This window comes from Gymnodraco acuticeps, unplaced genomic scaffold (assembly GCF_902827175.1).
Source record: "Gymnodraco acuticeps unplaced genomic scaffold, fGymAcu1.1, whole genome shotgun sequence".
In the NCBI taxonomy this organism is placed as follows: Eukaryota; Metazoa; Chordata; class Actinopteri; order Perciformes; family Bathydraconidae; genus Gymnodraco; species Gymnodraco acuticeps.
This window is the reverse complement of record NW_022989894.1, coordinates 617,597-642,901: the sequence shown is the minus strand read 5'-3', so window position 1 is coordinate 642,901 and position 25,305 is coordinate 617,597. Positions and strand designations below refer to the sequence as shown.

At 42.7% G+C, this 25,305-nt stretch overlaps 1 protein-coding gene across 4 annotated transcripts in view; it reads left to right on the top strand.

The window, feature by feature from the left end:
• Positions 1–1,462: 1,462 nt before the first annotated feature.
• sema4d (sema domain, immunoglobulin domain (Ig), transmembrane domain (TM) and short cytoplasmic domain, (semaphorin) 4D) overlaps positions 1,463–25,305 on the top strand; it is a 35,579-nt gene continuing 11,736 nt past the window's right edge. Inside the window, exons 1-3 of one of the 4 annotated variants that reach the window (XM_034204689.1) lie at positions 1,463–1,591; positions 9,896–10,000; positions 16,419–16,477. Coding sequence is in view for 2 of the 4 variants with exons in the window: in XM_034204671.1 (XP_034060562.1) it covers positions 9,963–10,000 (38 nt within the window). In the remaining 2 variants the exon portion in view is untranslated. Of the gene's footprint in view, positions 1,592–6,027; positions 6,404–9,895; positions 10,001–16,418; positions 16,478–25,305 lie in introns of those variants that run through there. The other 3 variants (XM_034204698.1, XM_034204671.1, XM_034204680.1) reach the window with 3 other exon arrangements.

Sequence of the window (25,305 nt, the reverse complement as noted above, 5' to 3'; positions counted from 1 at the left end):
CTTAGCAGCACATGTCACAGAGTGAGTGAAGATAAACCCAGCTGCTTTACGTATTCATTTCAGGCAGCACTTACCATCCCCTTTTAACTCCAGCCAGCCTTCAACCCCTAAGCTCTCAAATCACCAGGGGCTGATATGAAAACAAACAATTTGTAGTATACCGGATGATGCCTGGGAGTATTGGCATATTTAAGGTTATGCCGAAGAAAAAGGACATTATGGACTTATTGCAGCTCAACCAGGCAGGTCATTTTCTCAACATTTGTTATTCAGTGAACTCACAAAGCAGCCACAGAGGTAGACTGTGACGCTGTTCTATCTTCCACCAGCAGCAATCTGTCTTTGACTCAAAGATGGTATTGTATTCGGCCTGCAGTGCCATGGAAAGCCCCTCTCCCTCTCCCTCCTCCTCTGCCCTGCACAATGACACAAGGGTCAGCCTGTCTGTCCTCCACTGTGTTTTTGATTCACTTCTGCTTTAGGAAAATGTTGTATAACCTTTGACCTCTAAATGTGACCTTTTTAAACCCACTGGCCCCATCTATGTGTCCCCTAAACCAAAAGTTTAGGCCAACTGAGTCTTTAACAGGAGAGTCGCTGATTTACGCAGACGACAGTGAAGTAATGTATTCAGTCATAGAAATGTTGGGGTTGATGACAGTGTTTAGGTTGTTTTGTATTGGATAATATTGGACATTACAACATATGCATTAATATAAACACAGTTTTAATGTTATAGCTGGAGCTGGTAGAGTGCATTTTAGATTAACTACAATAATTGTAATGTTTAATATGCAGCGCGAGTTTAACTTCTGCTGAAAAAAAGTACTATAAAATAGGCTACTTCCAAAAGTACTACTCTTACTTAAATAAAGTGGGCCTACTTGAGCAAATGTGTTGTTTTCCACAACTTGCTTTAGTAGGTGAAGAAAACAAAAATAACATTAAAATAAAATTAGTTATTCAGTACATGTTTTGGTAGGCCAACTAGCCGTACTTGAATGTTTGAATACCTAAACTCCACTACAATTCAGAATCAAACCTTGTACTTTTAAATGCACCAGTAGGCCTATATCAATACATTATCATTTAATACGTTAATTCACAGATAAGATATATAAATACAGAAAATAATTACCCTTACTTGAAGCAACATTGAAGTGATAAACACATTAATGCACAAACATTCATAATATACTTTACAATGAAATGGGCCATTCTGCATAATCCTACTTTTTCAAGTGGTAGCCTATGCCTACTTTAAGCACGTTTTTGATTCTTCTGTGTCGGCTACTTTTTTTTAAATACATTTTGAATGCAGGACTTTAACATATAACTTAACATGTTTTTGTTTCCTTCTTGGTAAAATATCCAACTGTGCTACTTCTTCCCTGCTCCACCGCTGGGCTCTCACCGCCCGCAGAACCCCCCCCCCCCTGTGTTGATATCTCAGCCCGGAGAGGTTTGAATGCAGTCTCTGGTCCCAGCCGCCATGCTGAGCTGAGAGAGTGCGACCAGTCAAACTTTGTCACGCTGCTGCACCGACCTTCATCTCCGTAAAAACTGGGACTAGGAGGAAAACTTCCACACGGTGAGTAGCAACACCCGTTTTCATTTTAGTGCACATTTCAGTTAGCGCTAGCTACGTATCGCATCGGGACTTTCAAATGGCTTAGTTATTTCAGCCGTGTTGCCGTGCTGTCGCCGACTCAAGCTCAGCTGCACTTGTTGCACTGTATCCGAAACCCCAACGGAGACACAAAATAATAAAAACCCATCGTTACTATTATATTCTTTTTTATCTTGTTCCGCTTTTGACGCCGCACAAAACTTTTAAACATACTTTCCCGCGACATTTTAAAGCCCAACTGCAGAAAAATAAGATGTTAGCGGATATCTGAGTGAGTCCACGCAGACGCTGTCACTGTCCTTGAAGCGAAAAATACCTCTTGAATATAATATTACGTGTTCACCAGCCGTGCTCACACAAATCTTTTTAAAGATTAAACTCCCCTTGCACTTTCTAAATGCCATTCTGGCACTCAGAGGTCACTCAGGGGTTTATACCCTTGGCATGCATACATCAAGGGTGCTCTTTCAATGCAACAACAAAAGGTTCTTATTGACAGCGATGAAGAACGTTTACCACAGTTTATATGAAGGCTGGTAGGAGCATGGAGAAATACATGCCTACAGTATGCACTGTTGTGTTTTTGTAGTTCCATTGCCAGAAGGCATCTTGTGCCATGACAGGAGGATGGTCCAGTGCAGCTGGGGCTCATCAGAGTCTCATCATAAACCTTTCACCTGCATGCATGTCTAGTCTTGTTGGTGTGGAGCTGCATGGAGTGATAAGTATTTATGGAGCTGCTTTCTGTCTCACTTTTTGCCCTCTGGCCTGGCTAACTAAAGTCCTGTGTCTCAGTGACTCTACTGGATTTATGCGAAGTATATAGTTAAACTCCACCATCATCATATAGTCTTTCTCTGTACCTTCTTCAATCATATAATGAAGTTCAGGCTTGTGAGAGCAAGAAGGAGAGACAAGTCCCCCAGTAATTCTGTGAAAAACATTGATGAATTAGTTGATTGCAATATATTACCTTAATGTTAATCACAAACTCCAGACGTTGGATGCTTCCAGCTTCTTTTAAATTTGAAGATTTGCCTCTTTTCCTTGTATTGCACGTGATGCTAAACTGAATATTTAGGGGTTTTGCAATGTTGAACAGGCACAAACCTTGGCTCCAGGAAATTGTCATGGGTGTTTTTTACACTGTTGATAATGAAGGTTATCCTAAAGTGTTATTGCAACATTTGTCTCTCCCTAATGCTCTTTAACATTTCATATAGACTTAAAGGGAAATGCATGAATGCTCCTCACTTAGGAGTAAATAGACGCCCCGCTCCCTTTTATATACAGGCTTGTATTGCATAAGCACTGTGGAATCTTGGAACATGCCAGCTATTTAGTTTTCCCCTTAAATACAGCGGTTGTGTTTTCTAAATCTGTTTTCCACTGGCTCATTAGTCATTAGTACCATTTACCATCCCTCCTCTCCTGCGCAACATCTCACAAATAATGCAGGGGCAATGACATCCCTTCACTCAATGTCTATAAGTTATTCTTCTGGCTCATTGGGTTTAATTCCACAGGTCCTTTGCTAGGTTGTATCAGCCATGGGGGCAGCCACCCGGATGTTGTCAATATGATCGGCCCGCTGGCGCTTCAGTGGCACCAGGGCAAGCCAGAATAATGTCAGCCGGACCCTCGGGGGGCTCGAAGAACTAGCCAGAACAGGATATTGCTGTGTGATCATTCACCAGCAGCAGACAAATCATTAAACCACTGACTGCGTGCCACTGAGACTCAGGCATCTCTGTCACTGACTTTCCCCTCAGGTTAGAGGTTGTGTTTGCGCTGTGAGGTTGTCATTGACTCTTGTAGGTTTTGGAATTGCTTTACTTAAAAATGGTTAAATGTAGGTATATTATTTTGTGTGAGGTTAGTAAGAATATAATGTTTCTCTGCTGTGCATTGCTTCCATATAAACTCTTTCTTTCTAGATTTTTAGACTTTCCCTTACCTGCTTTTTATAGGATAAATCTTTGCACACGTGTTGCCTATCTGGGGTTTCCCATTTCAGGAAAGTTAATTAGTCTATTTTTAACACGTGTGTGTCTAGGTTTGAAATTCTATTAGTGGACAAACTGAGCTATCTTTAAGTTCTTCTTTGTCCCTTTCACACATTCATTGGAAGCACAAGATTCACATGAGCTAAATTAAATTACATAGAATGCTCTGGCTTGTTAAGGAGAAGCACACAAGCACGAAACCCGTCTTAAGTGCTTTTTTTAAATCAATAATCAATTTAAAACGGATGGGAAATGGGAACTATGCTGCTGAAAGGGAGCTTTGTTTTAAACTTGAACTTTGTGCAGTAATGGCACTTGTTTGGGATGTCAGGGGTTATTTACTTGGATGCCTTGTTTGGGATTCAGACCAAGTCCTGGCTGAATGTCAAATCTCTCTCTTGGTAGCATTGAAATTGGCAGCGCCTTCAGCGTTGAATATATAGAAGCTCACATTAAGCACACGTACTGCTTTTTTCATCAGATCCTGATGCAATTATTCGACCACCTCAAGGGAGGCTTTTAAAAGACATCCCGTCACTTCTCATGTCCACAGTGAGGGAGTGACTGTCAGGTAATTGAATAAACTCTTTATGGATCTGAAGGTGACCATTCCTGAGTCCTCGGAGGCTTTCTTCTCATCTCCCCTTTGCTGGGTTTGGTCGTCAGCCAGTCTACTGTGGTAGAAAAGGCTGAAGTACCTGCAAAAGGTCTGGCCAGTAGCATTTCCCTCCTGCTGTGGAGGTCACTGTAGAAGGTGCCGTCTTTGACACAGACACACACGACCCCCTCATTGTTCCCTCCCGCTCATTAGCAATCTAATTGTCAGGAATCTGCTGGCAGTGGAGTCAGCCAACAAGAGCAAATCTAAAATCATTTGTTCATGTTGAAAGATGCCCATGAAAACACTGGTTGGGTCCTTTTTAAGAGCTTTTTAGGAAACAAGGTAGTTGGGTTTGATGTATGACTTGCAGCCATCTCATTGTTTTGGTCCTGCAGGAGTTAGAGGGTAGAGGTCAGGGGCCAGTCTTTGGTGCTCTGATGTTGAGGTGTGCTGTTCTGGCTCGATGAAACAGACATCTGGGGCAACCCCCACCTCTTTTTGAAACGCACACAAACACAATCCTCCCCTGGCTGCCACACCCTAGTACCCCAACACCCCTCAGGCTCGAATCATTTCCTATTGGCAAAGGGAGAAGCATCTGGCTTTATATCTGCTTCAGACAGCGGCATGTGTAGGCGCTTTATGTGCACGCTTGTGTGTTACTGGCCATGCATAATGCATTGCTACATTCCAGAGATGTCTCAGCAAAATTGTCTCATGATTGAATGGTTTTTTCAAATCAGCTGGTGCAAAGACAACCTCTGGATGTTAAGCTTGGCTTCCTGTTTTTCTGTCAGGTAACAATGAAGGTGAAGAACTGTCCACACCCTTCAAGGCTACGTCGCTTTAATTGTTTGCAATAGTTGAAGCATTGCATAAGTTGTTTATCTGAAAACAGTGGCAATAGTTTGAACACATGAACAGGAAATGTGAAGATTCCCAAGATGCTGCACCCAAAGCTAGTGCTGAGAGTGCAGGAAGCGTACTGATGCGTTAGTGCAGGGCTATTGATGCTCACTTGATGTTTTGAAAAGGTTCCCAGTGTTGTGTGGCTGAGAGCAGGCAGCTGGAAGGGAATGGAGTTGGGAGCTACAGTACATTCTGTTACCGTGGAGGTTATCACTGTGGGACTCCATGCAAAAGGTGCTCTCTGTCTTTGTGCAGCTATCAGCAGCATTTGTTTATAAGCCCCAGGGAGTGGTTTTGCATGAAGAAGGTGTTGCATGACTTAACTGATAGTCGGTAGATTTTGATCAGACTCCTTTTTTTATCAGCTTGTTGTTTAGTGTTTGCATAGAGAAAAGTAAGTCACAACATCACGATTAAGCACGACGATGCAATCTGTCTTTGCAGTTAAACTGTGAGTGTGTTGCCAATTTGTTTGGGTTGTAGCTAGGCAAATCAACGGCCATAGAATAAACTATGCCTTGTGGGGTTCTTATGTGTATTTTGTGTTGAAATGATATGAGATTTGTATAGGTTTAACTTATAAACTGAAACTGAGCGTATATCACTCCAGGCGTTATACAGTGCTGATAGATGGCAGCATCTGCACCTCCAGTCCCCATTCACAAAAGACATAACCCCAAAGATGCAGATACGCACTACCCTAACCTCAGCCCCTTCCCCCTCGTCTTCCATCCCCCTCACCCGCCACCCTCAAATACCCCCTCCCCCTCCCAGGCAATTGTGTGCATTGATGCTTTCCAGAGGCAAGCGCTGTCGCTCTCCACTGGCAGGCAGCGTCTGACTGCTGTGACAGGGGGAAAGAGTCCTGGGCGTTTATGTATACACTCAGACAGAGACAGTCTGCCACTGACATGCGTTAGAGTGAAACAGTCCTTTAATCCAAACACTATCTCTAAACCCTTTGCAGCCTCTCGGGCTCCTTTCTTCATGTTTATCGTGCAAGATAGATAGAGAGAGAGAGAGAGAGGCAGAGGGAGAGCGAAGGAGGGAGTGTGAGAAAGAAGGAGCATGACCGGAGAGCAGAGAGGGAGGAGGTGACCGACCGCTCATGCTGAATGATCATATTCTATTTTTCTTTTTTTCATCTGTCATGCAAACCTTTCCCAGTAATAACAGTGTGACTGAGTCGGGTTGGAAAAGCCTCTCTTTCAGCGGTTTTTTTCTCTCAACCTGCAGGATCTTCCCACTCAGATTCTGGTAAGATTCACGTCTGTGAGTGTGTTGACTGCTGGTGTCTCAGAATGTCAACACCTTGTTCCTCTGCCATAGCAACCAGATATGTTTCTATGCTCACTATGTGCAGTTCAGGGAGTCTCCAATACTGCGCATGCTATTTTTACCAAAATTGCTTTTGAGAGGTGAATAATTCAGTGTTGTGATGGATGGCATGTTTTCATGATGCAGTGAAATGGACTATTTGAGGGAAAACCCAGACCTTTTTAATTTGATCAGCTGCATTTTGCTTTAATTTATGAGCTACATTTCGAAGTATTTTAGGAGATAATGGCACTTTTATCCTGACATTTCCTTTTATCTAATGTCTTGTGTACAGTAAATCTGTCCAGACACTGTCGCTGACAGATTTTTGAATAGAACCCAATTTCTGCCAGATTGGTTGTCGTTTGGCATGCAGTTAGGGTTTCAGTCATTGCGCCTGATTACCGATCGGATGGATTTCTGGCTTGTCCGAAATTCTAGTTGGCTGTCTTTCTGTTTGAGCTGTTCCACTGTCCCATTTCCCTGATGCCTTCTTCCGATCATTTCCAAACTACAGAGAGACTATTTAATATAACTGGAGTATTATCCTACATGTTGTGGCTACAAGTAGAGTCTTAAAAATGCAGTGATAAAGGGCTAAGTTAAAACCATATCTTCCAGCGTTGTGCCGCTACAGATTTTTCTAATCGAATTTCCCAAATTAATGCTGCCTTTGTCTCTTTTTGTCAACATTGAGGATGCAGCCATTTGGATTTAATAAACCTCATAGAAATGTCTGTGCTTATGTTTAGTTTGATCATCCTGGCAGGTAAATTGATCAGTACAGTCTAGGCATTAGGTTCAGGCTCTGCAGAACGTCTGATATAAAATGTGTAGTGGGCGAGGCTTTAGATGTGGAAACAGTTTGTCTTCCCCTGGCTGGCTGTTGTCAGGAGTTCATAAATCTCCCTCAGCAGGGTTCGGAGTCACTTTGCCCTCCCAGCTTGGACATTTCAGATTTCCCTTTACCATGCCACAAGTTGTTCTTTTTACTGGGCATTGAAACACTTGAAAACAGATGCTGGATTTAATGGTTTGTGAGTGTTTTGCTCAGGTAGATCAAAGCTCCGTTGCATGTCTTTTCAAGTGCTATCGCTTCACTTCAAAGTGCTCAGTTCTTTAAGTACGTCTCTATCTCTGCCGCGCTGTTAGAAACCTTCCATCTGATGCCTTTCACTTGACCTTTTTTTGCAGATGTCTTGCAGCACAGTTTTACTGCCCTTTACTGTCCACTGCATTTAGCATTGTGTTGAATGCCAGCATCCAGGCTATTTGAATGGGTGACGTCACTTTTAGCCGAACTGCATCGTGGGAAGCGACGCGGAGCGTTGCTGGCGTGGCTCGCTGCAAAAGTTGAGCAATGTTCAACTTTTGACGCCTCGGCAGAAGCGTCAGCCAATCGAATCATATGCCAGTACAAGCTCTAGCCAATCAAACCGCTGCTTGTGTGTCAGGGGCGGGAGATTCATGTGATTGGTTGTTGGTCGAGTGTCAGACACGCCCGCCGGCAAGCGTCAACGCACGCCGCTGTGTGGACGGGCCGTTAGGAACTCCTAGCTTTGTAGGAAAACACTTCATACATCATCACAACAGCAGGCATGCTCTCGTATTTCTGTGGATTGCCACATTGTGCAAAAGCCTGGACTCTTGCACATTTCAACAATTTTGTAATGTCATTTGGATATGACGCTTCTCCAGAGAAATGCAGGGGGCGTAACATTCTGGTGAAGCCTCAAGTTGACAAAGAGTCATTATGAATTGGTAGATAACCTTTCACAATCATACAATTCATTCAAATGTCTCAAACGGTAACTGCACTGTCGGAGTTTTTCTTCTTTTGAAAATATTTCCGGTAGACACAGCAGCTGAGACAAAAGGAAATGAAATTATTTGGTTACCGGAGATTACTTGGGTGTGTACAGCTAATGTCTATTCTGCACTGAAGACAGACACGTAAACAAAGATCAGTGAGCTGCCATTCGATAGGAACAAAATGGACAGGTGAGCATTGGAAAAGATAGAGGTCTTGAACACACTCAGAGTTCAGAGGTGATGTATATGGAAAAGGAGAAAGGAAGCAGGGACAAGGGGGCACATCAGCCTCTTGAACTGAGATCAGACAGACTGCCGCTGGCTGCCTCTGAGGCTGGTGGCTGTCTGTCTGGGTTTGTGGCTGATAGGATTGGGTGGGGTTTACCCTCACTCTTCTGTCTTTTTTCAGTTATAGCTGACAGATGTAAAACCATTAAGTCCTCTTTGGTTAATCAGGGTGGGATTATTAACTGAAACAGACGTATTTCAGAGGTAAAACACGATTTAAAAGCTTTTCCTTTTTTGCTGCGCTCTATTATATGTGAATTTGTTTCTAACCCATATCTGCTTATGGAACCTAAACCCCAATCTGGCAGGTCACAATCTATGTCCACACATACCCAGATCCAATCTATGAATCTAATGTGTTATCATAATCCATTAAAGGCAGATAAGCAGATGATAAGATAATGCTTTGGAGGTTGCTCATCAGCCAGCAGGACCCAGGACGCGCCACCGTCTCATTAAAATGTAAAAACCTGAATGCTGGCAGTGAACAGCTGCTGATTTATGTGCATTACCAAATAAGACAATTAGCAGAGGTGTGTTTATGGCATTTGTAACACTCTAGATAATTTGTATCATCTTTTTATTAGCGATGATGGATTATGCAAGTTTTGATGCTGGATGATCACAGGTTCTTATTGCTCCTCAGTCACACAATGCATTCTCCATCTAATGCGATCCATACCGTCTGAGGGTCTCTTGGTGCTCTCTGTTTATGCTAGCTGGCTGGTTGGCTGCCTGGGTAACTATGGCAACGGTATCCCCCAGAAAGTTGAAGAGACCGGGCCGTGCTAGGCTAATTGTGAGCAAGTCAAGCGTGTCTGCAAAGTTAGCTTCAGTCCAGGCCTGCTCGGTGGGCTGATCGGGGTCTCTTTGTCGTCTCTGACATGCGGTTAACATCACATGAGAAGTGATTCGCTTTATTTCATTTTTAAATAAAGTGTTTGTTTCTCATCAGAGCCCATTGGATAATTGTATCTTATCAATAGGTATCAATTTGCATAATCAAATCCAATGTAAGACGATTGACGGACTGCAACTATTTTTATAATTCGTTGATTGTTTTATTCGTCTTCCAGACAAAAAAAGTAGACATTGCCTGATTTGTGCTCGTCGGAAGAGGATTTTTATGTCATTATTTACATGTAAGCAAACTGACAATCTTTAGGTCATTTACCAATGTTTAAAAACATTATCTTGAGCATTGACTGCTATTTCTCTCCATTTTGTGAGCTAAACATATGTTTGAAAGTTGTTCTATTGAAATGATCTTGTCTTCCTGCTGTAGTTGTGAACCAATGATTTACTCTGCTTCCCCCCCCCCCTCTCCTGTAGACTGGTGTTGAGACATTTCCTCAACCATTCCTAACTTCTGTGTGGAGAACAGTGAAAAGGAATTTTAATGAATCAGTATTCGCTAGCCGACGCCATGACGGACAAGTAAGTGGTTTATCTTTTTCAGAAGTGCGTGTGTGTAAACTGTTCTCTGTGGTCCTTTTGTGCGTAAGAAGATGATGTTGTCTCGTGTGATTACGCTTCTCTCGCTGTGCACAAGATTGTCTCCTGGAAGTGTTTGTGCGAGTGTTTTCAGTACAGAAGTGGAGGAGAATGTGGGGGTTCTGGTAGCACAGAGAGAAGTGTGTTTTGTTGCGGGGGGTTTGGTATAAAGACAGTCTGTTTTGCTCCTGAAGACGTATGACATTTGCATCGGGGCTGATTTGCATTCTCCGTGCTGCTGCTGCTGCTGCTGCTTATAGTTGCTCTTTATTTCCCTGACAAAACAGTCATTTAAAGTGTTTTGAGCGTTCACTGTTTTATCTCTTCTTTTGCGTCTTCTCTGTGTTCGCCCCCTTTTTCAAGGTTCCCTCTTCCCTCTTTTCACATTGGACCTGCTCTCTATGCTCCCTATCTCCTTTCTCTTTTTGTCTCTTTTGTGAACTTAGCCTTTGTCTCTCGGCCCAGGGTTTGCTGGATTTGATCTATATAGAGGATGGAGAATTTGGGTGCAGTAAGCAAAATAATCTGCCGTCAGCTTTAATAATAAGCAGAATAAGTGGTGCAGACCACTCGGCTGAAAGGGATAGGCAGAAACATGGCGGAGGCCAAACAAGGCCAGGCCTATTATGTGCTTGAGTTCCACCAAATAAAAGAGGCAGTTTAAAAAAAAAAAAAAAAGAAAGTTTGACAAGCCTAGCAACACAACAGAAGAAACAGGTTGTTTCAGGATACTTTGAGGAATCATGGTGATTATGGATGCTTATGTAGAACTCAGTGAAGAGGCAGGGGGGGTTTGTATGCATGCAATGGAGTTTCATTTCCTTGGTGGTCCAATCCTTAGTGTTGTTAGATGAAATTAGGTTTATGTATTAGTGTTTAAATGCACTTAGTCAACGTCCAGCATCTTTCCACTTATTACTACCTGTTTAGCCTTTTGAGGGAGAAAGGGGAAGTCTGGTGAGTGACTCTTTCTATGAAACAGGCCTCAGGGTTAACACCAGCACAACTTAATGTCAGTCTAAAATATTGTGCATGTTAGTTGTGAAGTGGAACTGGATAATGCTATATTTGCCCAAAGGGGAATTCTCTTGCAAATTAGAAGGTTGCACCACGTCTGCCATTCCCCAAAGGATGCTTGACAAGTTTTGAAGAGCCATACATTTAGGCTTGGAAGTTTTTAACTGTTTTGGATGCAACATTAAAGGCAAACAAGAAAAAAAAGATGGCTTGAGGAGCATTATTTTGAAAACAAGATGGGGCAGTACTTTCTTAACAAGGCTCTGCTAGACCAAAGTGAAGGCAAGGTTGGGATTTTCTAAGTGATGATGTTGTTGACTAGCTGTCCCGTTGGATGAAAGGTATCCGAGCAACCGAGAAGGGGCGAAACAGGGTGGGGGCGGGAGTTTATTGTGCGCTTGATGCTAGTCCATGTTGTAGAAGGATTGTTCGACGTGGAAGAATGATAAATGTTACGCCAAAAAAGGAAGTGAGGGGAAAAGTTGGAGGACGTGCCACCCCCCCCCGATGGTGGACGCAAACAAAGCCCCCCTCAACGTGGGACTACTTAAGATTCATACAAAGGCAGAAGAAGACAGCTACTTATTTTCTTTCCAAACACACACGAACACACACACACAAATGCCCACTTTCAGCTCTCCTTGCGCAAACATTTACACATAGCGGGATATCAGACATTCCCGGAGATATGTGCATTCCAGCCGGTATTCCCAGATACACGCCTGCCTGCAGTAGAACAAGTGGAATGCTTTGTACCATGTTCTGGTGTTTTCAATCAAATTGCATATGGACACAGGGTTGCACAGTCTTCACTTGTTTATTGAAATAGTTAAGCGTCTGTGTTTTCCAGGCAGATGTTGCGTTTGATTCGGGAGCTGATAATCCAGCTGCAAATGTCCTCTGGCATCCTCAAAAATGAACATATTTCAAAGGCAAGGTTTTAGGTTCAGCCTCCTATTGTACCACGATGCTCTGGGATGAAGATCGTTTCTAAAGCCAGATTTGCTCCATAGTGCTTGTAGACAGGGATTCTTTCTGTTGAAATTCAAGCCCGCGTTAATCCTCTTCAACACACTGCTTTGTGTGTCCTGTGTGTGTGTTTGCGTGCAAAAGTACAGAGTCCATGCACCCTCCATCCAGGATTTGAATGAACTGGAATTTCACCCAGTTTTTCTTTGCTCCTTTCAAAGTGATTTGCACCAGGGTTCACTGTATTGCATCATGTTGGAAAGTGGGACAAAAAGACAATGCCCTAATGCGCAGCGATAATATGGTGTTATGGAAATGTCTCTTTTAGAATAATTAATTTAGCCTAGAAGACATTTCTGAGTGTAAGCTGTGGATTGCACCTCCAACTAGAGGCCTCTATTCTTTTGGGGGAATACAGAGAAAAGGAAATAATGTGTCCATTATGCCCTCAAACCATACTCATGTTTCTTTATGCCATGGTCCCATTCTTGTTTTCCATAAGGAGAATCCTCCTCCTGCTCATTTCTCCTCATTCTTGTCTTTGTCATCTCTTTTCAACCACTGTATGAATTTGCACGCTTGGATGTCCTCTCTGTTTGCTCTCTATTCCTCTCCTCTCTAATTTTTCTTCCATCCCCCACCTGTGGTGGTGACACTGTCAGAGACTTGGGATGTTTATAGATGGACAGTAAGGGTGGCTGCACTGATGAAAAGTGAGTGTGTGTGTGGGGGGGGGCTTTTACTGGAATGCCCACACTGTCATAGAGATGAGAGGCTCTTACCCAGTCTAATGCACATCTGTTTGCTTTGTGTATGTGTATCAGTGAGGGTCCCATATGTGTGTATATTCATGTCAGTCTCAGGGGAGCAAGGATCCAAAACCACCATCAGCAGCTGGTTAACAGCTTTCTTTACATGTTATTTATAAAGAACATCTATCTGCCACTTATACAAAGCTGCAACATATAAGCCAGTTAGAAACCAAGTGTTTGGTCAGAAATGGCACCCTTGAGAATAAAGCGATCTGAAGACTGAAAATGATTTACTGGAGAACATGTTTAACCTTGCAATTTTACTGTTCCGGTTGTTGCCACCAAACTCCTGAATACACTAGATTTATCAAATGTAGTATTTTTTAACTTGACTACATCACTATGCACTTTACATTTTACTTAGTTGTTTTAGGACAATGATAACATGCTTGCACATTAAACTGAAATGATGGACATGGTACACATTCCTAGTAAACATTAGCATTATGTAATGTTGGCTTGCAACAACAGCAATTTAGCTTAACGGCCCTTCCACACAGCGGCGTGCGTTGTCGCTTGCCAGCGGGCATGTCTGAAGCTAGACCAACAACCAATCACCCGCCCCGGACACACAAGCAGCGGTTTGATTGGCTAGAGCTTGTACTGGCATATGATTCGATTGGCTGACGCTTCCGTCGAAGCTTCAAAAGTTGAACATTGCTCAACTTTTGCAGCGAGCACCGCGAGAAAAGCTACGCTTTGCTCCCACAATGCAGTTCGGCGATGCGTGACGTCACCCCCATTCAAAGTGAATGGGCAGAAGCCGCTGTGTGGACGGGCCGTAACAGCCTGACCAAGCCAGTAGCATGGCGGTATACAATCTACATGTTTTATCTGGTATTAAGTTATTGGAAATGTTCTCTTCACAACAAAACCGGAAAAACTAATCTGGAGACCTGATAGTAAGAATTGTGTACAAAATACCTGAAATCATTTCTCATAGGGTCTTAGCAAGAGCAATGGAGTTGTGCTGGTCATAAGATGCTGGCGAAAGCTTGAGCTGGGACCTTTTGTCAGCTGAAAGGAAAATCAGGTGTCAGTGTAGTTGGCTCAATAGCCCTTCCTGTCAGTATGTTTACCATAGGCTGGGTTTCTGAAGTTGAACCTATTAATACATTTGTTCTGGCTTGAAGAGCCTTCAGAAGGCCAGCTTGCCAGGTCCTCATTCAAGTCCACTCATCAATTTAAAAACAGCCAGACCTGTGACATCTCCACTTCCTCTCCGTGCCCTCTCCAGACCGCTGTGTCACCAAGGGCGTGGTCGGGGGGCTCGGCTGGACTCTCACCCGGGCCTGACACCCACTCAGGACGTCCTGAATTGAGACGTGAAGGCGTGGTGTCACCGGGGTTTGTGGGTGCATAGTCAGACGTCTGTATCAGCTGTCACAGGGTTTTGTGGGAGCTCAGGGAAGCCAAGTTAGAGTGTTTCCTAAGGATGTCGAGGGGGATAACCCCTTTGCCCTACAGCTCATCAATCTTACCCAACTGTCATCTTCTCCCAACGGTCCATTGATGCTGTCGGAGGATAGCGAGTGGCAGGGTCCTCGCTGCATCGTGTATTTGTGCTTGCTTGCATACATGTTTTTTTTCTCTTTGTTTGTGTCTGTGAGTGAGGAAGTGTCAGGAGAATGGGAAAGTCTTGAGAACGATGGAAAAACAAAACATTGTGTTTAAAGTGGCTACACACTGCGACTATCAAGCATGGCTCTTGACCTTGATCTATGAGTAACCATCCTCAGGCTTTGGGAAACCGATAGCATCCATTAAACCGATCTGAAGTAATATGCTGTTAATTACAGTCAGCTTAAATCTATCATTGATTGCAGAAATGCAATAAGCAGTTTTATTATGGATAGATATTCCCTGCCGTAACCAACTCATAGCAGGATACTGTAGAACAGATTAATAAATCTGAATCCCAAAGGAAGACGGTACCATTTTGTGTCTTGTCTAAATGTGATCAGTTGCCCTTGCTTGTAGTCTGGTATGTATCATCTCTGTTTTACATAATCTGATTATTCTTTGTTACAGTAGAACAGGGGTGGGGTGGGGGGGCTGCATTACAGTAGCTTAACCCGCCCAACATATGCTAATGAATCTGCATATTTGGGTTGATTTGGGTGACCTGAATTCAGTTGTCTGGAAGATGTGTCTCGTTGTTCTGGGACAGTATGTGTTGCTTTGCCAGTAACAAATGTTGCTGGGATTGTTATTTAAATGTTACTTTATTACAGACCTTTGTTGTAAAATATTGAATATATTTTCAAATTTCTTTAGGATTTAGAGACGATACAAATGTATCCCCTGCTAAAAGGTTCCTGTCGAATACATACAATAGTCAAGACAAAGTAAATATGTAAACCTATGTTTAACGGAGTAGGATTGTAGTGCACTGTGGGAATTAAGCCGGTGTACTTGTGCAGGGAGAATGTATTCAGCCTTGTTGTAAAGGTTTTCATTTTGCTCAGGGAAGCAGTGTAAGGGAACAGACTGGAACCTTGTGAATGGAAGTCCAACCATCTGTCACGACGGCAGTGAGGAGATTTTTGACTCCCTTTGACTCATAAAGTCTTGTTTTCATGCACTGAAAAGAAAAGAAAAATAGTTTTCCAGTTGACTGTTCTGTGGCTGCTAATGCAGATATTTCCCTACAGTCTTTGTTCTCGCGTTGATTAATTAGTGATGCACAACTCCAGTGCTGACACTGTTCAAAATGTCCAATGCCCTGAAAACCTATTTATGAATCCGCTTCCTCTGTGAGCTTGTGGCTGAAGATAGAACAGTTTGGGTTGGTGCTGATCAAACCACACTGATGCAGTCAGCTAATAAAGCAGTTGATGAAGAGTTTTTGAGCGTAAACTCTTAATCGATAATATTTAAGCATCTTTTTATCCATGCTTGTTGTGTGGCTCTAATGATGGCAACACCAACAGATGGATCGGCACAACATGTGGTTCAGACGTTGATGATTTTCCAGACGATGAATCTTAATGACTTCCTTGATCCTTTGACTTTCTTTCCAGCGCCTCCAGGAGCTTAAGATGTGCCTAAGATAATTTGTCTCAATAGCTAATTGGTACACAAATGTATGTTAGAATCAGAACTCGGTTTAAAGGCAAGTACCAATGGTGTACTGTCAGGCCACAGCGTAAAGGGTTGTTGTTGTGGACAAAGAAGTGAAAGAGGGAATTAATGTAGCAGTCTGTCCTCAGGTTTCTCTGTTGCTATTAGATAATAACCATTTGGCTTCTCACCATTAGTTTGTCCTTGGTTATAAAAAAAGTTAGCACGGTATCCTGACATGCTATCATATGATATCACCGGCTTAGTGGTCTGTAGATATTTAAGTCTCTGTAATCGTTTGTCCTTTCCAAAAAGATCTGTCTCACTTGCGTGTATGTGTCTGATAATCCTGTATGTCTTTCTAAATGTTATTTAATTGTAGAACATGTGTTTCATTGTTTCATCACTATATCTGTCTAACCTGGTCAACACATCTAACTACACCACTACATAAATGTCTTGTCTGATCTTTCTGTCTTCTCCCCCCCCCCCCTCCCTAGCTTGAGGATTTTATAATTCTCTCCAGAGGAAGAGCGTCGCGTCTTGTAAGGAGCCACAGGTCAGAAACTCTACTCCTCTCCATCCCCCCTTTTTGCTGTGCAGAGCGACACTGAGCCGCTCAGGGGCCCGCATGCTTCAACACGAATGCTGCATGCTTCTCCAACCCCAACCCCCTCCCCCTGTTACAAACCCAGGGCTTTTCTCCTTTTTGTATTCCCTTTGCATGACCACACCTGGGCAATCCACCTTTTTGATTTGATTCCGCTTGGCTTTGGTGCTTGTGGGGAAAAACGTTTTATACTTTTACTTTTTACCAATCATTTTGTTGTTCTCCCTTACGCTGTGATTTGGTTTTCCTTCCCTTTAAGTTGTTTCCCTTTTTTCTTTTATATCAGCTTTGAAATGAACTGATTTCTCATAGCAGCTGTATTTGTTATATCTGTTGAAGTTTATGTTTGACGTACATGGTGTACACATGGACAGCTGCCTTCTTCTAGTGGGGTTTTGGACTACCGGCTTTTCTACCTTTGCTCTGCAATTGACTGATTGCTTAACACCTCCCTCAAAGAACGGTTGTCCAATCATAGCTCAGCAACCGTAACTAGCCATGACAGGCCTGTCTAGCTTTACATTTTCTCTAAATACCAAAGCAGTGTAAAAATGGCTGTAAACTCCAAAGTTCGTTATAATAGAACATTCATAAAAACACTAGCAGTGTTAGTTCAAACTGTGTGTTTGTCTACGATGTTGGCATCTTGTGCTAACCAGCGCACTATATTTGTTACCTTGATTAGCAAGGAGCTAAGGAGGCAATCTAATTTTAAAATGATAAGGTAATTATGTAGACTAATAGTTTCAGTTACACGAAGGCCTATGCGAAAGGATTTAATTCTGTAGTTAGTAACAGTGTAATAAGAGTCGTTTCGTTACTTCAAAATGGACATAAACAGTCTCATAAAGGACCCCAAGTTAAACTCTTACTTAGCAACAGTAACTTAGGGGAAGGGGTTTTGCAAAAGGTCAGCTGATGCCAACACTTGTGGCCCAGAAATCAAGATCTGCCTGTTACTTTAATGGTGGATTTATATTTTTCAATGAATTTTGCTTATTTAGCTGCTTGATTAATTGACCTAATCTTCTGTAAAGCCTTCAATCATTTTTTATTACAACGGGGACGGAAGTGTGCCCTACATCTGCCCCGCTAGATCACGAGTAAAACAGTGTGATAAGTGTTTAAAAGTGTCAGGCTTTGTCTTGTTTGTTCCTCCCTGTGCTGTGAAGAAACGGTGAAATTAGTGTTTTATCTCCCCGTATGCCAAACCCAGGGGGACACACTGTTAGTGTTGTGGCAGCCTGTGGGCGATCGGGCCAGTTTTCACACAGCACTCCAAATGAGGTTTTTGTCTCTGTCGGGCCAAAATTACCACCATGAAATCACTGCCTGCTGAAGACTCTGCAGAGAAAAGAGTCCAGAAAGGAGAGGCGGAAAATATAGCAGTTTTTTTGTTGTTGTGATATTTATCTTCTTTTAAATGTCTGCTGACTGGTGTTACATCCTAGTAACTGTCATATGAAAGACCTTAATTAGTTACTTTTTATTCTTTAACCAGTGAATCAAAAAATCTGTGAAATGTTTGCAATTTGACTAAGACTTTTTAGAAATGTATATTCCATGTCAGTTAATTGAAAACCTAGACCAAGACATTTATCCACAGCTGAAGACACCTGACCTCGGCTATAGCTGGTAGAAAAACTAACCACCAATGTGACTACCATTCACTGACTCAGGACCACTAGGCCTTCAGCTGGGGACCACAAGACCGTCAGCTGGGCTTTCACAGCTTCCCAAAATAGTCCACCATTATACGCCCCAAGGTCTGGCTGGCATCGCTGTAGCCTCAAGGAAACGACATCAAGTGAAAGGCTTATGACTTCACTGTGAGCGGTGGCTTCTATCTGACCTCAGGTTATATAATGTACCAGTATTTACCCAGAAAACGTTTTTTTTACCGGAGCGGTATCACCTATGTGCTCTCCTCCAATTTAGGAGCTGCTACCTTCCATGAATACATTTGTTAAACAATTTTCTACATTGTGCGCATTATTGGTTATATTAGCATCTTGCAACGGAGACATTATTCTATATTGACAAAGGGAAAGGCCTGTATGAACTGAGGTAAAGCCTTAATGTGCTTCAAGAAACTGCTTACCTTGATGTCTGAAAACTAGTAGCCCCTCTAGATGATCCTAAAAGCACAAGCTCCTTTTTATTGTTATTACTCCGATGTCAATAGTACAACCTCCTCCTCTTTCCTCCTTTTTGAAATAAAAGTCTCAGAGTGCATGGTGATTTACGTTTTCATTTTAGACTACAAAGGCACGTTCTGTACATGGCCGGGGAACACCACACAGCACTCCCTGTTTCTCTAGTTAGCGTACTTCACTTGCCTGTATGTTTATAGGGAAGTTTTCAGATCTTCTAGAGCCACGTGACGCGGGGAAAGGGCGTGTTGTTTTTGAAAAGCTTGCCATCGCCAGACTAAATATACCCTTTACTGGACCTGACCCCTCATTTGCCTTTGCTGTGGCCACTTTAGGTCGACATGCTAGCTCAACAGGGGCTCTACAAGTAGTAATTATAGAGGAGGGTTTCCATTTAACATCCTCTGTATAGTGTTGCCTTAACACAGGCTCTTTTCCTCAATTTAGACACTGATGGATACCTACGTTTTCATTCTCCCTTCTTTATTTCAATAAGTAGTTTCCGTGTCCAGCCTGCATTAGAAGTGAGCATCATGTTCCCCTTGTCATCATTCAGCCCTAAATGCAGATGTGAATTAATGAGTGTTGTAAATCATGCTGTTTAATCCTTAATCTGGCTTTTTAAATGTTTTCCGTCCATCTGCCATCCAGTGGGCTCACCATGGATAACCCACGATGACTGCAGCATCAGCTGTTGCTCTTCAGATGATTTCTGTCTGTATGACAGTCAGCTGTGCAGAGCAGGTCACTCAGCTGCTCACTGGCTTTCAGATGACTTTATGCTAACATAATGTGGCCATGACACGGTGGCTTTGCACCTTGACAATTGAAGTCTGATGTCTATCTTGAATGGATTCCAGATGGTTTACACATGGGCCGCAGCTGCAGGTTGAACTGTTATGTCTTAATTCATCTGGACAGTTTGAGAAATGGAGTGAATGAGACTGTTCTTTAAAGTAAGGGGAAACTATTTTTTTTAAAGCCTTTCAAGGGGAGCTGTGTGGAGTCTGATATATTGCCTAAAGAAGTTGCTTGAGTCAGCATTGGTTTGTTTGGGAAGAAATGGGGGTTTTGAGTTAGAAAGACGTGAGGTTACCAGCCCCTCATGTCTGCTTGAGGCCAGCAGCTCGAGGCTGCTAGCATAACTGCTCAAATTGCATTATGAGTAATCTAGGCTTTTGAATAGGAATCCGTATGTGTTGAATTAAAAAAAAAAAATAAATAAAAAAAAAAAGCTGTCTTTGGTTCGGCTGTATTGATATTCATCTAGTTTTTAACTGTATATTGTAACTAAGACAATAATGTACGAGTGCAGTGAAGTGAGATTTTGCCCAGCGGCACAGACACCAGGGACAGGCTGTACTGTAGGCTTAATATCAGATGGAAGTATTATAGCATGAAGTTGTTATACCAGTGGCTCAGTCTAAACTGATAAAAATATGAGGCCCCTGGTGTGAGTAGCCTACTTGAAATGTCAAAATCACTTAATCAGCCTGTGGGGAAAACAGGAGAACCCACGACTCTGATGCAGCTGGCAGTATTTTAAGATGGGGGCTCGAAACCTGTCTGATGTTATAAGAGGGATTTGATGGCAGCATTAACATGTGAGCGGGCTCAAGTCTCTGCCACATCTATAGCCAAACTGCATTGAGCTGCAAATGACATTGGAGCAGACATCTGTCCCTGTGAGTGTGTGTCATCATCTGTGGTCTCAGTATTTTGTTTCAAGTAAATGCTCTCTCGCTCACTCACTTTCTCATGCAGGCCCGGCTTTAAATAACCCTACAATACCCCTCGAGAATATAAGAGCAAGCCTTAGTGCTGTTGCAGAAAAAAGCACAGAACATTGAGACACTCAAGCTCGCTTTTTTGCTACTGCAAAACAAACCAACATTATGTATAGTCTAAATAGTTTGTGCATGTGATTGCTACAGAGATGCAGTTTAATCTAGCTCCTGGATTTGATGTGCAGCAATATCCACCAACAGTCACAACTTCATTACATTATTTCCGGTTATGTCAAATGATATGATGGGTTTATTAGAAAATCTTCAGAAAGCAAGCTCATTAGCATAAGATGTCAATGCTGTGTTATCAGCAATCCCACAGCTGGGTGGTGCTTTTCAGATAGACCACATACAACTACGAACATTTGATATAGCTATCAGTTTATTGGAATACAGTAAATTCTATCACACCTTTTTTAGAAAATGTAATGACATTTACATTGCGTTTGCATTTCACACGGGTTTTTCTGTTCTCCACTCACGCTGATATACATGACCTGCAATGGTGACAGGTCTACCTTTTTTATAAAAACCTGTCGAGATGTGAAGCAGCAACCTCACACCAGCAGATGTTTTTTCATAGGAATATGAACAACTTTGAGCAACATTTAGTGGGCAGCTCAGCATGGAAATGTCATACTGAACTGCCAAAAAAAGACATTCTTTCCACAAAATGAAGTACTTTTTCCCATTACATAAGTTTGTTTGTACGTGGTTAGGCCCTTTAGTTCAGATGGAGCAGAAAACAAAATGAGTAGCAGCCTCTTTGGCGCGCTGCAGCAAAAGGAAGAAGAGCAACTCTGTGCATTGATGCTGATGATGAGTACATGGAAAAGAGAGCCAGTGAGGGGTTGGAGTTGTTGGCAGGCGCTGAATGTCCAACTCCTTCACTTCACCCTCCATCACCCTCTGTGTCCTCGCCCTACTCTCCGCTCACAGGATATGGAGCTTCTTCTTCTGCACTCTGCATTGGAAATGAGATGGCAAGTGATGGAGATGTGGTTTTACGTGACGAGTCATGCTAACATTTCATCAGGGAATTGAATGATCTTTGAGTCGGGTACAGCTGCTTTAGTTTATACAGCTTCAGTTCAGTTTAACTTTTTCCTTAAATGCCCTTTCCTTTTCAGCATTCAGTGCTTTCCCCCAAAAAATCAAATGACTATCGCGACATGTTCAGACCGACTTGAATCCTCCATTCAATTGAATTAAACTGGTCCGTCGACGCAGCTGGGGTGCCAATCCCCATTTAAGCCCGATTTATGGTCAACACAGGGGGTTATGGGAGTTTAAGGCTACACTAGGTTTTGAATTGTATCTTCAGTGTCAGATTTCTCCCGTTGGTAGCACTGTTGCAACCCTAAATGCATTCATCTCTAGCACATATCATGTTTTACTACAAGTTCTGCCTTGTTTCAAGACTTTTTCTGTGCCATTAGTGAATTTGCATTGTTTGATTCACTGAGCGGAAGAGCTGCTGGTGGGCACTGAGAATAATTTGCTAGATTTACTAAGAAAAAGATGATGATGGGGGATTTTATTCCAACACGCTTCATGTCTGAACCCTCACCGATTTCCACCGCATTCAGATAAGAGAGCAGAGAGAAGAGAAAATACCAGGCACATGCTTACCAGTCACACTTCCTGCAGTCACCACAGAGTATGCAGAAGGCGCCATAAATCCGATCTGTAGTTTCATGTATAGAGATGTAGAAAAATCGCTCTTCTTTGCATCATGGGCCCCTTCCTTTATTTGTCCAATACGTGGTTGGAATGAAACGTTTTGCTATAGCGCATAGTGGAAATTGTCAGATGCACAGATCTCGCTGTAGTCATCCGTTAAGTTTTCATGCCGCCTGTACATTTGACTTTTTATCAGCACTTTATCTGCACCCAGCAGAGGGAAGTTTTCCTTTAGGGTTTTCTCCATTTTTATTACAATGCTACGAATCCTTCTTGTACACTGGGTGGCCTTTAAACAAAGATTATTTTCAGTGAAAATGCCACTCTGTATCTCGTATCTGTTTGTCCTTTACAAGGACACTCCTCTGCCTTGAGTAAGAAGTTCAAATATCCTCTTTTTCCTTGCTATATTTAAAAAAACAGATGAGTTATTAGGGAGTGTTGTTGTGGTTTGCCTCCTCTGTAATTCAGCAGTCATTGTGGTCATGCTTACTTAGCTGACAGTGTGTGCCAACGGGAAAAACAATAAGCGAGTAGCTGCGAAACCCCCACCCACCCAGTGTTAAAATGTGATTATACAGTGATTTATTATAATGACCGGCTACAATTCAAATGAAATGGTTGTCACATCCCTAATGATTTATTTGCTGCGTAGTCATGAAATGCTTTTCCAGTTGAAGTTTTTTCTCTCGCTTAGACTTACTAACCCAGTCACAGTTCTTGTGCACAGATAGGCAGAGCTCCAGTCCCCCCCCCCTCCTCTGTCCTCAGTGTGAAGCCTTCCAAGGTCTGTGCCCAGCTAACAGCACAGTGCTGGGAACCCCAAGGCCCCGAGCAGGTGTCAACCTCCCTGCTCCGCCAAAGGAGCTGAGAGAGCAACACAAAGGGCTCAAAGAGACCTGCCAGCATGGTTACCGTCTTAAATATCCCAGGCCAGTGTGGCCACTCCTCTAAATCTCTCAGCAGCGTAGGGTAGCTGCCATTCTGCTCTTTCTGCTACTGTAACCCGGCCCCTCTGAGGGGTTTGAAGCTTTTTTTAAGCTTTGTCCTTAATGGAGCTCGGAGTGGTAAGATTGATGGAGGGCGTCAGAAGTGCACATATGGTCTAGTTTGAGGCTTTTATTTATGCGTGCAGTCGGACTGGTGGCCAAAGGAATTTTGTCAGTCTGGGGTTTTCATCACAGATTCAGTATTGTTATCTCATCTGTCGCACTGGGGCTGCCCCTTTCTCTCTCCCCGTCTCTGTTTAACAGTTTCTGCCGCCGTCATCAGACTGATTTATGGATCATCTTTATGGGATTCATCAGGATCTCATGGGCTTGTGCGAACTTTGAGAACGCAGGCATGGCTCAGGGCTAAGCTGTCCTGGCATTTAGATTGGCAACACTGTAAAAGAACTGGATGAGAGGGCGACATGATGCCTTTCTCTCTCTCTCTCTCTCTCTCTCTCTCTCTCTGTTCATTGTTGCCTACTTCTACAGTGATGATGTGGATGTGATGGGGGTGGAGTGGAGGCTACCCTCATCTTCAGTAAACAATGGGTCCTTGTGTGTTTGACCCCCTCTTTAGCAGAGTGGAGTCCACGGCTCAGGCTGAAGCCGGGATGGAATTCCATCTTTGCCAGATTTACTCGGTGGAAGCCCTCACAGAAAACCCAACAATCGCAGTGTTAGCGGGGTCATACCTCCGGGGCAATTTGTTCTTATTTACAACCACATCAATAATCAATTATCATTCCCCCCCATTCTCTCTAGCTGTGGCGACCCTCATTGATTGTCTGTACCACATGATATATCTCCCTCTCGGATGGTAACTGATTACTAACCTATATTTGAGTGGGATGATCCACAATTGTGCTACTAGGTCAATAAAAGATGGTTGACAATGATTTATTTGACCTATATTGGTATAATTTGTTCTGGAATTTGGTTTATAAAAATGTAAAATGAGGACAAACAACCTGATCAAGTAGTAAAAACACTTTCTTTGTACAAACAAGTGTTTATAATTTTTATTCACCACGTCTTCTCTCTACTTGTAACTTTGAGTGAACACATTCTTTTTTTTGGAAGCCTGCCTGTTGGTTCTTGGACGGCTTTCGTTATCTCAATCCTCGTCTTACAAGACATCCGATAACCACGCTACTGGGCGTGACCGGCCCACCCATTCTGCGGAGCAGTGCTGCGGGCCGGATATTTAGGCTTCTTTTGAGCACGGTGTGGAAAACCAGAATTACCTGCTTTGTGCCAGATCACTTCACTTCCTCTGAGAACTGCTTCAACCACCTGATCAGCCAGACTCGCCTCCCATCTATTAATACAGCATTGTCCTTCAGAGTCTTCTCTTTTACTTTAAAGCAGACTTCCTCTGTGTTAAACTAGAGAACATTTAAGGCACAAAGCGGAAGTTTTGCTGACGTGTCCCACACTGCTGCTTTCACGTGATTGGATGAAAAGACAGGAAGCAATTGAGCCTTACAATTGAATTATGTTAGTAATCACTTTCTGAGTTAATACCATTTTAGTATTGATGATATTTACAGAGGGAAAGAAGGCGATCAATCCATCAGTCGAGTGAATTTGGTTGAGGGCATGAAGGTTGACCCCAAAGATTACATTGCATGTGCCCTGGTTTGCAGTAAATTTAGCAAACATTGCACGAATTACAAGCAGGATTGAGAACAGATTTAGAGATTTATTTTCATATTTTACTTAAGCTTTAAAGCATGAGAATGTATTCCCCCCCCAGCTTTTCTGCTGACCTAAAACAGGAGACGTGGAATATGGTTTTAGACAAAATGAGTGACTTAAAGCCTTAAGAAATTGTATTAGTTAATGTTACTGAATCGGCTATATTAGCATTTCCAGATACAACCACCAGTGTCTCCTAAATGTTATTTTAAGAGATATCACATTGCTTTCTATTTTATAATATTTCATGACGGCAGCCGTTGCTAAACAAAGAGTACCGTTTACATTTTATTATATCCCTTCTTTGCATTGAAGACAAGTTTGTTTCTACCAGCACTGCCTTGCACTTAGAAAATGAAACATGACAACTCGAGGCTTTATTCAATATAAAAACATCAGGTGGATCTGGATAAGTTCAACACAAATGGCACAGGGCAGCCTAATGGAGTCCTTATCAGGCACAT